Here is a 15,901-nt window from a genome sequence, read left to right as displayed (position 1 = left end):
CTTTCACACTCCAGGCTATGCAAACACAAATTAAAATCCAACTCAAAGTAATCTGCCATTAATTATAAAAGATCCTTACAAAAGAAACAACCACATTAATCATCAAAACTTTGGGCTAATCTCAAACATAGAGAGAAGTTCTACACTTTCATATCTTAATTACAAAAAAAAGGAGGAAAGATAAAAGCTATGCAAGAACACAGCACAACAAGTCATGAGAATCCCCTTATGTTTCCCCCAAAACCTCAATCTTCAAATTTCCCAGCCTTGTCCTCCTCCTTTTTCCTCCTTTTTGAGCCTTTAGAAACTACTTTGGTCCTTCTCCAGCCATCACCCCTTATGCCCTGCCTTTCTCCTCCTAGAAAAACCCTTTCTTGATGCTTTTATACCCAATTTTAGGAGCTTGGTCCCAGGCACTTTTACAGACCACAGATGTGCTGATTCACTTGAAAGGTTGTGTATTTTGGAAAAGCTAGCCCACCTATCAAGTCTTGTCAATTTTCTCCTTGCCTTTGGAAACACTCTCAGTTTATCAAAGTTTTGGGCCAGCTCCAGCTTCCTACATCCAAAGTAACTAAAAGAAATAGTTTGTACATAAAGGAAGAAGAATTCATTTACAAATGCTAGGTCAATGCATGCTTAATGAAGAATCAACAACTAAATGTATGATAATAATTATGCAGTTTTTATATACAACAAACTCCCCCAAGCCTAAATCCTTGCTTGCCCTCAAGCAATGCTACGATCAAACATCATGCCAAGGGGAAACACACAAAAATCAAATGATAATATTATTTAGCATAAGACACAAGCATAACTATAAAGCCAGTTCATAAAGGACATGAAGCAATTGGCCTTGACATAGGATGGAATGCAAACAAGCATCACAAAATAAAATTTATTCATCCCACATGCAAATGGTCTTGGGTTTTAAAATAGGATATAAAGATGCAATGAACCTTAAAGGCCTCTTGAGACCCCTTATACATATCAATAGCCTTGTTGTTTATTTGAGAGATCGATAGGATTTCATTCAACAACACTTCATTTTTTTTTTTTCACTTTTTTCACTTTATTTAGCTAATGTAGACTGTACTAATCTTTTAGAGGATGCACATGATGTTTAGGTACCAGAGTCACCCAACTACTCGATTATTAAAACTCTACATAAACACATTCATGCTTCAATAGCAATTCGCCATTGTAAGCAGAGGAATACTGCCATAGACCTCTATTTTTTTATTTTACGTATGTCATTTCCCTCTTATTCGAGATTTTAACTAGGGCAAAGAAAATGTTATGGGGCCACGAAATCTTAAGAAGAATTCATTGCAAAAATACATACTAAGTTAAAGTTCACAAGATCACAAGCAATAGGATTAGCAAATTTAAGCTTATGTAAGTACTATGTGTGCATCCCAATCACCATTAAGCAAGAGCAACTATTCCATGTCTTCTATGTGTCATGCTAAACAATTTATCATAGGAATTCTGAAAGAACATGATGGATGAGTGGAAATGTTTATGTGAATGCCATGACATGTACAGTGATGGGATGGTAAATTATAGTGCAAAATATATAATGGTATGCAAATGCTAGGTGAATGCAAGGATGTATGCAAGGAAGCAAGGCTACTGCTAAACTCCCCTAAGCCTAATTTCTGTATTTTCCTCAATGTTAGAAATTTAATAGAAAATAGGCAAATGGGGTGGAACTGACCGAATGAAGGAGGTAGTGAGAAATGGCCTTGCATGATGTGCCACTCATACACGGTATTAACTCGATGTTGAAGTTGGTCAAGGATGTGCCGTTGGTCTTGTTGTTCAGCAGAAATTATAGTGAGGGCTGCTACAATGCATGCGAGGTTGTCTGCTGGCTGTGGTTCTTATTAAGGTTACTGTGTACTATGTTCAGCAGGAGGATGTTCAGTGTTGCACGATGAATGTAGGTTTCTGCCTGGAAATCCCCAATTTTCACGACATTTGACTATGGTTCGCTCGGGGTCGGGGAGAGGATAAGATGACGTGCCCCTTTTGAGTATTAGGTAGTAAATTTTGGCCTCCTTTGCAATCATCTTCATGGCAATTCAAGCCTCCAATTTCAACCTTATGTACCTGAAATTCTCTGAAATGGAGACAAATCATAGTGAAAAGCACGAGCAATTGGAGTTATGAGGCCACCAAGGACAATATTACCGGATGAGGCAGGCTTTGCCAACTTTGGCAAAATGGTGAGCTAGGTGTGCACCGATGTCTAATGGAGTATCATGGTACATGGCCCATAAAAACATGAGTATCATGCTACATGACCCATAAAAACAGTGTAAGAGCCATAATCCAATGAATGTTCCTAAAACAAGGGTTCCTAAGACTAGTGGCTCTAGTAGTGGTGGGTTCATACTTGGGTTCTTGGGTGAGTGTGTGCCAAAAATCTGTGGTAACAAACTCTTTAGGGGTTCTTCGGTCTCCGCCAGTTGGGAGACCAAAGATTTGATTAAATTGAGCAAGATTGAGTTTGTAGTCTTAGTTAAGAACTGGAATGTGATCTCACCTTCTTCACTTCACGGACCATAGAGAACATGGACATCAACTGAACTTAAAAATTCTAAAGTCAAGCGTTCATAGGTGGGAAATCACATGTTGACAAATTCCGTCCAACCTAGGTTGCCTACCATCCAATAAACATCATCTATAATGCCTAAGGTGCACATGAGACCATCATCCATATACCTAGTTGGAATAATCCTTCTTTTTGAAAGAACCTGGTACCTATTGCATTGAAAGGCATCTCTGAAGATGACACCTTGTGAATCAAGCAAATCAGCAAATGAGGCGTGGCTCACCAGAGAAGGCTTTGGAGGTTGGTCTCGGGAGCTTGAGGTAATGGAGGCGCGCCTTGTTCGCTTGGTCGACATGTTGAAGGGGCAACAAGAGGGGTTCAATGTGTGATGGTGAGGAGGAGCTGGTTGTGGTGTCAAGTGTTCTGGTTATGGTGAGAGATTTCCAGAAGGGGAGATGAGAGTGGAAGAAGGCTATCTTGGTTTTGGGAAGAAAAGGATTTGATGGTTGATGTGATAGAGAAAAGTAAAGGAATGGCCTGAGTCAGTCTTGGGGTAAGGAAAAAAGTAATGGAGGTGGATGGGGAAAGAAAAGTAGTCCTTGGGATTAGGAAAAAGTTGGAAAGAATTGGAGGGAAAAAAATATTTCTGATTTCTCCTTATTAATACACAATCCACACCCGTGTTCCCTGACATACCCTGGTTGTGTTTCTTGGCAGTCAATCCTGATAGGTCTGCACTAGCTATTTGCAATCTAGCCTGTACATTGGAGTATCAAGTAAGCCAAGGAAAGTCCTGGGACAATTTTGAACCTGCACAAAACATTTATAGTTGAATCAACTAACATAACTGAAAATTTATATGCACAAACAGAGAGATAAGATAGACGATTAAAAATAAAAAAAAGGTAAGGCTTGGAATGCCTTCGAAGCAAGAACTCATTTAAGGTTATGAGCACAACCCCCTTTTATTTATGGATTCAGTGATGGAGGGTTTGGGAGAGTATAGGTTCTCCCTTCTTCAATGAGCTCTCCAACAATGTAATGCTTCAGTCTTTGTCCATTGATTTTAAAGGTGCTGGTTGCTTTGCTCTGAACTTCAATAGTGCAGTATGGGAAAACCTTGGACACTCTAAAATGCCCTGACCACCTTAACCTTAATTTCCTAGGAAAAAGCTTTAATATGGAATTGAAAAGTAGGACCAAATCCCCATCTTGAAATTTTCTACAAAAAATCTGTTTGTCATGCCACAATTTTGTTCTTTCCATGTAGGTTTTTGCGCTTTCAGAAGCATCCAATCTCAGTTCATCTAGTTCTTGTAGTTGAAGCTTTCTATTTTCTTCGAGTATTTTCATATCAAAATTAAGAGCCTTAATCACCCAAAGCGCCTTATTCTCCAACTCAACCGGAAAATGGCAAGCTTTGCTATAAACTAAGCAAAATAGGGTGATGTTAATGGGGGTCTTGTAGGCTGTTCAATACACCCATAAGGCGTCATCAAGTTTCAATGCCCAATCTTTTCTTGTTATCAAAACAATTTTCTCAAGTATACTTTTATCACCCGATCAGTTTGCTCACTTGTTTGAGGATGGTATAGTGTAGTGATCTTGTGTGTCACACCATATTTCCTAAGTAGGTTCTCAAATTGTCGTTTAATGAAGTGTGATCCCCGTTACTTATAACATCCCTAGGAACTCTGAACCTTGGAAAAATAACCCATTTAAAGAGTTTCATTACTATCCGAGCATCATTTGTTGGGGATGGAAGAGCTTCAACCCATTTGGAGACGTAGTCCACAGCCACAAGAATGTACCTGTTGTAGCATGAAGATGGAAATGGCCCCATGTAATCAATTCCCCAAATATCAAAGATTTCCACTTCAAAAATATAATTAAGAGGCATTTCATGTCTCCTTGAGATGTTCCAAGTTCTTTGATAGTGATTGCAAGCAAGCACATATCTTCTCACATCTTTGAAAAGTGTTGGCCAATAAAACACAGGTTGAAGTATCTTGGCTGCAGTTTTTGAAGAACAAGAGTTACCACCATAAACTGAAGAATGACAATGAAATAGGATATTTTCTGCCTCATCTTCAGCGATGCATCTTCGATGTATTCCATCAGGACATCACTTGTAGAGGAATGGTTTATCCCAAAAATAATGTTTCAAATCTGTAAAAAAATATTTTTTTTATGCTGAAATTTTAGATCTGGTAGCAAAATTCCACAAGCCAGATAGTTCACAAAATCTGCATACCATGGAGCTTCAATTGCAGAAGTTTTTAATAGCTATTCATCGGGGAATGCATCATTGATGGCCAGCTTGTTTCTCCATTCTTATCCATATCTTGATGCAATCTTGAGAATTGGTTGGCTACTACATTTTTTAAAGCTTTTTTTATCATGAATCTCAAGGTTGAACACTTGAAGAAGGAGAATCCATATGATTAAAATTAGTTTCACATCCTTTTTGCTCAAAAGATATCTGAGTGCAGCATTGTCAGTGTACACTATTACTTTGGAACCAACAAGGTAGGATCTGAATTTATCAAAGGCGAAAACAACCGCTAGGAGTTCTTTTTCTTTTGTGGCATAATTGACTTGGGCTTCGTCTAACTCCTTGCTTGCATAATAGATTGCATTCAATCTCTTTTCCTTCTACTGTCCTAACACAACCCCTACCGCGTAGTTACATGCATCGCATAGGACTTTGAATGGCAACTCCAAATCAGGTGCCTGAATTATTGGTGCAGTGATTAATGCCTTTTTCAACTAGTAGAGTGCATCCAAACAGTCATAATTAAAATCAAAAGGGACATCATTAACCAACAAATTAGTCAAAGGTTTTGCAATTTTTGAGAAATCCTTTATAAATTGTCGATAGAATCCCGTATGTCCTAGGAAGCTATGGATTGCTTTAACTGAGGTAGGTGGTTGCATTTTCTCTATGATCTCCACCTTTTCTTTGTCAACTTCGATCCCACACTCGGACACCACATGTCCTAGCACAATGCTGTCCTATATCATTAAATGACACTTCTCCCAATTAAGAATGAGATTCATTTCTTGACACCTGTATAGCAACTTAGACAAGTTAGATAAGTATTCATCAAAGGTTGTGCCATACACCAAAAAATCATCTATAAAAATCTCCATGATTTTTCAATAAAATCTAAAAAAATGGCAGTCATGCAACGTTGAAAGGTGGTGGGGGCATTACAAAGACCGAAGGCATCCTCTAATAGGCAAAAGTGCCATAGGGACAAGTGAATATGGTCTTGTGTTGGTCACTAGGATGGATGGGAATTTGGTAGAAACCAGAAAATCCATCTAAGTAACATAAATGAGATTGTTTAGCCAACCTTTCAAGCATTTGGTCTATAAAGGGAGTGGGTAGTGATCTTTCCTTGTTGCTTTGTTCAATTTCCTATAATCAATGCACATCCTCCAATCTTTGACTTTTCTAGTTGGGATTAATTCATTTTTTTCATTCTTCACAATGGTCATGCCTCCTTTTTTCGGGACTACTTGCACAGGGCTGACCCATTCATTATTGGAAATTGGGTAAATCACACCGGCATTGAGCAAGTTGAGTACTTCTTTCCTAACGACTTCTTGCATATTGGGGTTCAATCTTCTTTGGTGCTTAATGGAGGATTTGTAATCAGATTCAAATAGAATTCTGTACATACAAACTGAAGCATGTATCCTTTTCAAATCATCAATGGTGTATCCTATGGCCTTTTGGTTCAATTTAAGCTCATTTAGAAGTTTTTTTAGATTCTGTCTTTCTTAGATTGGCATTAATAATCAAAGGATATGTGGAATTGGGTCCAAGGAACTCATAACTTAGAGTAGATGGGAGAGGTATTAATTCTACCTTTGGAGTTTTGCATTCTTCTAGGTTGTGTACTATAGAAATTGACTCCAGAATTTCAATTTTGTTCTGCTGGTGCTGCAGAAATTCCTTGGGCTATAGTAGCTGCACATAATCTCTAATCTCACCATCTTCATCATCCTCTAGGTTATCTTGTGCCAAACACAGCTGGAGTGGATCTTTGGAGAAGTGTTTCGGTAACTTCCTTTTGATAGCTTGTTCAAGTAAATCAACCGTACAACAAGAACTCTCAACAAAAGAACACTTAAAAAAATTAGCCAAATCAAATTCTACTTTTTCTTCCCTAACAGTTAAATAAAGTTTGCCATTTTTTATATCAATAAGTGACCCTGTAGTAGCCAAGAAAGGTCTCCCAAGGATGATCGGAATTTGCATATCTTCTTCCATTTCTAGGACTACAAAATCAGTGGGTATAAAGAACTTACCAACTTTGATTAGGATATCTTCAAGAATACCTATTGGGTGTTTGATAGATCTGTCCGCTAATTGCAAGAAAACTTTTGTCGGCTTCAACTCACCCATGTCTAGTTTCTTGCACACCGATAAAGGCATTAAGATAACACTTTCACCAAGATCACATAAAGCTCTTTCGAAGCTCGTGGTGCCAATTTCGCATGGGATCGAGAAGCTGCTTGGATCCTCTAGTTTTGAAGGCAATTTCTTTTGAATTAAGGCATTGCACTCTTCTATTAATGTCACCATTTCATATTCTTCCAATCTCCTTTTGTTGGATAGAATATCTTTCAAGAATTTTGTGTATGATGGCATTTGTTGCAATGCTAGTATAAATGGAATATTGATGTATAGCTTCTTGAGAACCTCCAAAAACCTCTCAAATTGTTTGTCTAGCTTAGCCTTCGCTAATCTTTGTGGAAAAGGCACAAGTGTTGTGTAAGGCTTTAGAGGTGTGTATCTTGGTGCTTCATCAACCTTTCAGCACTTCCACTACTTTGCTCACCCATTTGTTGTGGTGTTCCATTCTTTTCAATTGAATTCACTTCAACAATTTCATTCTCAACTTATCTTGGCTTAGGATCCTCGAATTGCTTGCCACTTCTTAAGGTTGTGGCCTTGCAATGTTCATTTGGATTAATTTTTGGTTTTCCTGGAAACATTCCTTGGGGTCTAAATGAAGAACTTGCCTGTTGAGAAATTTTGTTTTCTAGCATTTTGTTGTGTGTCACAAGGAGTCGACCTTGGAAGTGAGCTGCCGAATTGCTTCATTCATGACTTGAGTTTGTTGCCTAAATTCTTCATTTTTTTTAGCTTGTCCTACAACAAAATTCTCTAACAAGGCCTCTAAATTCGATTTCTACACTGGTAGTGTATTGGAAATCCTCTGCTAAAATCTAGGTGGCTATCTAGAAACAGTAGAGTTGAGGTTTTGATCAAAATGGGGCTCATTACTGTTGTAAGAAAAGTTGGGATGATTTCGCTAATCAGGGTTGTAGGTATTGGAGAATGGATCATTGATGGGTCTTTGACTGAAGTTGTTGAGATAGTTCACTTACTCATTTGATTATTCTAAAGAGGAAGTAATAAGCTGGCAATTTGTGGCAGAATGTCCTACACAACCATAGATTTCACATGTAACATTGGAGGTACATGTGATGAGTACATTTCATATAGATATTTTTATACCTTTTCATGCATTCATCTTGTCTTTAATCATTTATTTATTGTGATTTGATGCTACTATAGATATTATTGTGTAATTATGCAGGAAAATAGGTTCTCGAACAAAAGAATAGGATTCGACATAAATACAGTGTGAAAAGAGGTCAAAACACAATGTTACAGGTGAAGTACAAGCTGAGCTTCCTCCCCGTGAAAGTCTCTAGTACTGGCACTACAAAAATTGTAGCTGAGTTACTGTAGCAAATCATTGTACCACAAGTCTGGAGAAAAAACACGGTTTGCGTCTCCTTGCACAGGTATGCTCTTTGAAGAGCAGGGGCGTGCTTATGCTGAATTTCTGATTCAATTGCCCAGACTTTCTCGAGAAATTCACGGGGTAAAAGCACGACCTAAGCAATACCGTGCTCACCCCAAAAACCACTTTTTAAGCCCAGATCTAGGTCATTTCAAAGGATCTCTTCTTCTTTTTCTTTGGGGGGGGGGGGAGTGGCTGCCAAGTTCTTCCCTTTCACATTTCTGGGGCTGGAGTGAAGCTGCAGTGCAGATTTCGAGTGGAGTGGAGCTTGGCCGGCGGGACTTCACTGGAGCATCATTGTAGTGGTTGAGAAGCAAAGAGGGGAGTCTTTCATGGCTTCTTATTCTTTTGTTTTCCTTGGCATTATATTGATCTATACAACTATGAGTGGCAAACCATTCTCTGGTGCCCTGGATTTATGAACTTGGATGTTAATGTGTTATGTTGATTTACTTACGTTTAATGTCTATAGAGTTATAATATATTCTTGTGTTTTTAACGTGTTTGCATAACTTGACGTGCTTGATTTGTGTAGATGCTTGTGTAAAACTTGACGTATTTAACGCCCGTAGTTACAAAACTCGACGTGTTAAACGGTCGTTGTGATTGCCTAGTGTAGTTGCAAAACTCGACATGTTTAAAGCCAGTAGTTACACTTGCATCCTTTGACATAATTGAGAGCCGTAGATGCAACATTGCTTTTGAGCACCCGCAAGGATCTTAGGATGTACCTAGTAGACCTTAGAAGCAAGTCCATACACATTACTCCAAAGGATTAGTCTGGGGCACTGCTCTATCTCTTCATTTCTCACCTAGTTCATTTCCAGCCCTTACTTGTCGTCCTTCCCTCTTTTAGGTTATCTAGTTATCACACTTGCCCTGAATTTGTGATCAGGTTAGATATTAGAACATCAACTAGTACTCGGAGTCCAGTTCCTGTGGTTTGATAACCCTATCCCTCATGGGGTACCACTTTATTACTTGCAACGATCCGTGCACTTGAGGAGAGTACATCAACATGCAGCAGTCACATTAAGCTTGTCAAACTTTTGCGCTAATGTGTCGACCTTGGCTACTATAAGGTTTAAAGCATCTACATTATGTCTCCTGGCAGGTTTAGATGTTGTGCTTCTTTCACTTGACCATTGATAGTGATTAAGTGCCATGTCTTCAATCAAGTTGTAGGCTTCATCCACACTTTTGTTCATAAGTACTCCTTCTACTATGGCATCAACTGAAATGCGTGCATTGTAATTCAGTCTGCTGTAGAATGTCTACACAATTAGCCATTTCTCCAAGCCATGGTGAGGCATAATCTCATCAACTCCTTGAATCTATCCCAAGCTTCATACATTGATTCATCATCTCTTTGAGAAAAACTAGTGATTTGGTTCCGCAATTGATTAGTCTTGCTTGGTGGGAACTATTTGGAAAGAAAAACTTGGAGCAATTGGTCCCATGTTGTGATAGAACCCTCGGGAAGTGAGTGTAACCAACAAAATTCTAAAAACACAAAGAAAGAACAACCTGTGCACCGAGAAGGATCAAGCACCTTCACATTAGAAAGATAGTAGGTCTTTCTTTTACCAAGTGAGAGATTGAGGAATTAACTCCTCACATAAGTGACATATCCCACTTTTCGGAGAAAAAAGAAATATTTAGACTTACCCAATTCTTGTTATAAAACTATGACCAACTTGAATATAATTCCAAATATATTATTATTATTATTATTGGTGATAACTAAAACTATAACAAGATTTGAAAAGCCATTCATCTAATAAGTGGCACTTCAAAATTAACATAATTGAAAATTACTAATAAATCTAAATATTGGTAAACAATCACGTATTTGGATTATGATTGAATAATTGTGACAAGACAAAACTCAAGCTCAACGTAGATGCTTTGCTCATTTCATATTTGTAGAGCATGAATATCTGGGATTAGAGCACATATATAAATAATGAGAGTATATATAAACAACTTCAGTTTTGAAAGGAAAGCAATAATTTGTCTGCTTTTGCAAGGTTATACAACCAACATCCCATAATAGAATTTTTTATACAGGTTTTCAACATGTATATGCAGATAATGTTTTAAAATTTTCAAACATAACTTGGATAAACAAATAGAAAATCTCAAAAAAAAAAAAGGAAGAAATTTAAAAAAATAGATTAAAGCAAAAAAAAATCTCAAAAAAATAAAAAAATTTAAGCAAAAAATCATCAATGGAGACAAGTGCTGCAATTTTTGATCATGGCCTAAAGAGTTGTAATTTCTATTTTTTTTTTTTGACAAATGTGACAAAGTTGTCAGTAGGGGTTGACATGGGCCGGGTGATCCATGGGCTGGCTCAAGCCCAACCCAAAAAATATAAGATATGGGTTTAAAAAATTGGCCCAAAGAGTTGGGTTGGGCTCAAATATGTTGGTCAAATTGAATTTAAGGTTGGGCTTGGGTTAGATGAATTTTAGCCCAACCCGACCCGGTCCGGCCCGAATAAATAAATAATAAATATATATATATATATATATATATATATAAAACATGTTTGAAAATACTAGGTAACTTTCTAGGTTTGCTTTTGTTTTTTTAATATATGTATGTGTAGGGATATGTGAATTCTTTTTCATCTTATTTTGTCCTTTTTATTTAATTGTTTAACAAAATTTGACAGGTTGTAATAGTGGTGTTATTTAGTTATTTCTATTATTTTATAAAAACTTATTTATTTTTTGGGTTGGGCTAGGCTGGGCCTGGGCCTAATGAAAATCAAATGGGCCGGGTTTGGACCAAAATAATTCGGCCATTCGGCCCAAACATGGCCCAGCCTAGCCCGGCCCAAATATGTGGGTTGCATTTTTTAGTCTGTCCTAGCCCAGCCCATGTCCACCCATAGTCGTCTGAGGCATGCTCATGAATCAGGAATTAAATATCCAGCTCATGCTCCCTCACCCGGTAATGCGCAACACACCACAATTGAAGACCTAATTGTGCTCAATGGGACTTGTGCTCAGGCCTTTTTCAATGTCTCACACCATCATCTTTTGTAGCGGGGCCAATATTGATAAGTTATAAACCTATTGGCAGTTGTAATTTCCCAATAGTGTAGCCTAATATAGAGGATAACATTAAAAAAAAGTGGAAAATAAACATCGAGACACACAAAAAAAAAGAAGGATAGAGAGACAAAATGAGGATCAAGAAGAATAAAGAGAAAAAAAAACAAAAATAAGCAAAAATAAAAATAAAAAACACTAGCAACAACAAAAAATGAGAAACAAGAAAAAAAAATAGAATAAAGCAAAGAGAAAAGGAACAAATTTAAAAAGCATAGAACAAAGAAACCACTGCTAGTCCAGAAAGTGTGCGAAGGGGTGAGGGCTCAAAACTTTGCTCCCGCAACATTGTCTATTGACTTTGTTCAGGCATTGTTTACTACGGACACAACATTGTAGATTAATAATGTTCATTCACTGTATACTAGGTACTAGTGTGAGTCTCTTGTGGGAGGAGTCATATTCTCCACTCCTATAAGGCTGCATAGTAAAGGATTTATCATTGTGAGGTTATGGTCTCTGATATATCATTTTTGGCACATATGACAGGCTTTCATTGCTTTGCATGTTAGCCGGGCATATATGATAAATCCACAGGGAATCGTTAAGCCACTATAAATAATACATCTTTATACCTGTCGATCCCTTTAATGGCACTTGTCGTCTTTGTCAAAAAAAACAAAAAAACATAATATAAAAATGAAAAAACAAAGCTAAAGAGAGAAAAGGGAGAGTTTCTGAAATGTTGTTGTTTGTAGGAAAGAGTCTTAGAGTTTAAAATAATAAACAATAAAAAAAGTCTGCAAAAAAGAGGGTAGAACATAGAATAATGATTATATCCAAATACTCTCAACTCTAGTTATCATATTACTTATTTGATCCCCAAGTGCCTTTTGTTATTTATGGATTATAACCTTCAATATCTAATTCATTGATGTCATATCTCGTTATACCAATCAATTAAAGTTGAACTTGATCTATTACGAAGTTAACCTTCTATATTCAAAAATAGGGAGGCCCCTTTGATTCTGCAGGGGCTTGAGGATATTTTCTTTTTTGACAGATGGCCTTATTATGCAAAGGGTATTTCAGTAATTTTATAATTTTTGATTGGTACTTGTGCAAATTAAATGAAGGATAACACAAATTTTTTTTTGTGTTGTCCATTAAATATCAAACAGAGAAAAATGGTCCTTCAAATTCAAAATTGGACCACTGTCCATCAAATTTCAAATCAGGTCCTCATAATCAATTGACTATAAGTCAGATTTCCATTAGAGATGGCCATCGGCCAGGTAACTGGGCCCGGCGGCCCAATCCTGTGGGTCCAAGTTGGCCAAAAGCCAACACGTAACTGACTCAGCCAACAGTGTTGGATCGATGGGCCAAATGACCCAATAGAACTAACGGGACAAAACCTGCCGGTTTGTAGAACGGCTAGTAAGTTTTCATTTTTTTTTAAATTATACCATATAATTTTAAAAGTAATAACATATAAATATAAAACAAGGTTAAACTAAAACTTAAAAAAATTAAGAGAAAAATTTTAAATCATTCGAAAATCAATGAAAAATTAACTCAAAGCACTTATAAAATTAAAAAAAAACAGGAGAAAATTTAAAAAAGGCCATAAAAATCATTAAAAAAATAAAATAATTGAAAATAAAAGATAAAGAAGGTTGGTCAACAAAAAGAGGCATTGACGTAAGAGCTTTTACTTTACTTACACCCCCCAACACCCCCACTCCCACATGGAAGCACGCTGAGAGCACAAAGAAAGTAACTCTTGCCAAAAATATACCTCACAAATCCATGAAAATTATTAAAAAGAATAAAATAACTGAAAATAGAGAGAGAGATGGTGGTAACTAGAGAGAAAATCAATATAAAAGAACCATTGATGAAGAGTGAAGAGCTTCACTTCGAGATTTATCTTCTTTTTCTACAAAAGGAAAAAGAGAGAGCTTCATGAGCTTTAGCTTTTGTATCTTTATCTCTTTACTAATTTCACGAATGCTCATCACTAACACCCCACACACACGTAGAGAAAGCAAAATAAAACAAACAAACAAACTCATGCCCAAAATATACCTCACAAGCAAACAAACCAAGAAGAAAGAGCAAGAGAGAGATGAGAGAAAAGAAGTCTCACTCGTTTAAAAAAAAAAAAGATAAATTTATATATTTATTAAAAAAAGATTGAGAGAAAGGGGAGAGATGGGTCGGATGGCAAAAGAAAGAAGAAAAAATTGCATGATTTGATTGCATCTCGGACTTTGTTCTTGTTTTTTATATATAAAAAAAATAAAAATGAGATGTAATTATATATTAAGAAAATGATATTATATTTTATATATTTATATTTGCATCTAATGTGTTGTCTAGATTTAGTACTGTTCACCACCACAGGCACATGACTTTTTTTTAAATTTTATGTTCTTTAATTAGTGCATTTTCATGAATAAAAAGAAATAAAATAAATATATATACACACAAGATGGTAACATTTAAATAATTTAAAATAAAAGGTATAATGTCATGGCTTGCACTTAATTTTTTGATTAATCAAATTAACTTGCCTACATATGCTCATAGGTGCAAGAGGAATCAAAGCCAACGTAGTTTTCTTACCTTAGACAGGAATTATCACCCAATTACATATACATCGATGTCAAGTTCTAGCTCTTGCTTGGTGTTGGGGATCAAACTCAATCAAGTATTTATCTTATAGCTCAAGTACGATTTAATACACAAATTGAGCTACTCGAGCTAGCTCGATTAAGCTCGAAAAGGCTAAAAATCACCATAGGCATTCTTATTCTCGATCTCGATTTGAGTTCAAAAGGATAAAATTGTAATTTTATACTCAATATATTATTATTACTATATATATATACTCTATTAGGCTCGAGAGCACTCAAGTTAAGTATCAAAATACTCAAACTTGGCTCACTTGACTACTCTAGCTACTCAAGCTTGAGCTTGACTTGGTCATGACCGAGCTGAGTTAGAGTTTTCCATGAGTTAAGCCCGAGTAGCATGCAAATAGAGGTGTATATCATTTACAGCCCTACTTCTAGACTTTCCATCTCTACTTCTTGTTGTCAAATTTGTGTACACTTCCAATCATCTATGAAATCTTAAATTTCAATGTTTAGCTCTGACAACTACGAATGTGTTGTGTCCAACATGTTTCCACTTACACTGAAAGTCTGTTCACATACTAATGTAGACATAGGGCACAAAAGAAATATCCTTTATAATTAATAAAATAATAGGATATGGATTTCCATTACCTTACCACCACTGAAGAATGTCGAAGGTCATATCTACATTCATGTCTTTAGAGAACCGAAAGGTAGTGTTCAAGTACATGTTGACCTCCATGTACTGTGAACCTCTAGGCTTCTTCTTTTCTTGCCATCATCGAAATGATTCTCCCCTACTACTACTAGAATGTCCTACAACCTCAGTTGTAACATATGGTATTTCAGTCATTTCTTTAGCGTTGACTCGAGGTTTTGGTCTAGTCTTGTTTGTTTTAGCCTCGATAGAGCTTACCAAATGGTTTGGAGTGCGTAGGAGTCATGTTAACATTGTCTTCAGCTTGGCAGGTGAGCATGCTCCCACATGTGTGTTGGTACGGTACTGTCATAGGGCCATGTGGGCTGCCTAGACCCGTAGGCCAGTCGCTAGTGTGGGCTACCTATGCCCGCAGGTCAAGCGCCTATGTAAGTTGGCAGCACTCCCAGGCCAATCACCCGGGCCGGCCTCTCGGCTATGCAGTCACATCACGTGTGCACCCTCACGGGAGGCCTCACGACGTGCGAGTTTGGGTCCGATTTTTAGAGTCGGTTGTAAAGAGATATAGGGTATTTATGTGTTTTCCATGCCTAAACCCTTTCTTATATCTTCTTTATATCTTTTCCTCTCATTCTCTTGGCTTTCTCTTGGAGAAGAAAACCTTAGATGACTCTCCTTCTCCTTGGTGTATTGAAGCCCCATCCTTCCTACTTCCTTCTACTTTGAGACTAGTAAGGTAAGCACTTCTATCCTTCTTGTTTCTCCCCTTGTTTCTCATTGGTAATTGGATGTTGAATGGTAGATCTAGGGTTGTGGATATGAACTTGAGGAAGCTTGATCCTTGTTCTCCATTCTTGCTTGTTGGTGTTAGAAATTTGAGAGAAGTGTTTGTACCTTCATTTCCTTCAATGTAGCATTACTATAACACCAACAAATTGTCGGGATCTTATCACTCTAACAAGGGAATTATCATGCAAAAAATACATGCTAAAATGCAGTGAATAACAAATTATAACAGAAAGTAAACATGATTAAAACCCTAACGCATGCCAGAACTAGGATTAAATTCTAAATAAATAGATAATTAAAAGTTATATCTTTCTTTGATTACGATTCTGAACACACCCTTGTTTCCCCAAAATTGAAAA

At 36.9% G+C, this 15,901-nt stretch overlaps 1 protein-coding gene and 1 non-coding gene across 2 annotated transcripts; one reads left to right on the top strand and one right to left on the bottom strand.

Annotated features, from left to right (window-relative positions):
- Nucleotides 1-6,530: 6,530 nt before the first annotated feature.
- Nucleotides 6,531-7,157, bottom strand: LOC120282761. The gene has a single exon (XM_039289611.1). The coding sequence runs from the start codon at nt 7,155-7,157 to the stop codon at nt 6,531-6,533; it is 627 nt and encodes a 208-aa protein (XP_039145545.1).
- Nucleotides 7,158-9,684: 2,527 nt separating this feature from the next.
- LOC120283115 lies at nt 9,685-9,789 on the top strand. The gene has a single exon (XR_005543116.1). It is a non-coding gene; the product is annotated as a small nucleolar RNA R71 (small nucleolar RNA).
- The last annotated feature ends 6,112 nt before the right edge of the window (nt 9,790-15,901 follow it).

The sequence above is a fragment of the Dioscorea cayenensis genome, chromosome 18 (assembly GCF_009730915.1).
Source record: "Dioscorea cayenensis subsp. rotundata cultivar TDr96_F1 chromosome 18, TDr96_F1_v2_PseudoChromosome.rev07_lg8_w22 25.fasta, whole genome shotgun sequence".
In the NCBI taxonomy this organism is placed as follows: Eukaryota; Viridiplantae; Streptophyta; class Magnoliopsida; order Dioscoreales; family Dioscoreaceae; genus Dioscorea; species Dioscorea cayenensis.
The sequence above is the reverse complement of the archived record's forward strand: the minus strand, read 5'-3'. Positions and strand labels throughout refer to the sequence as shown.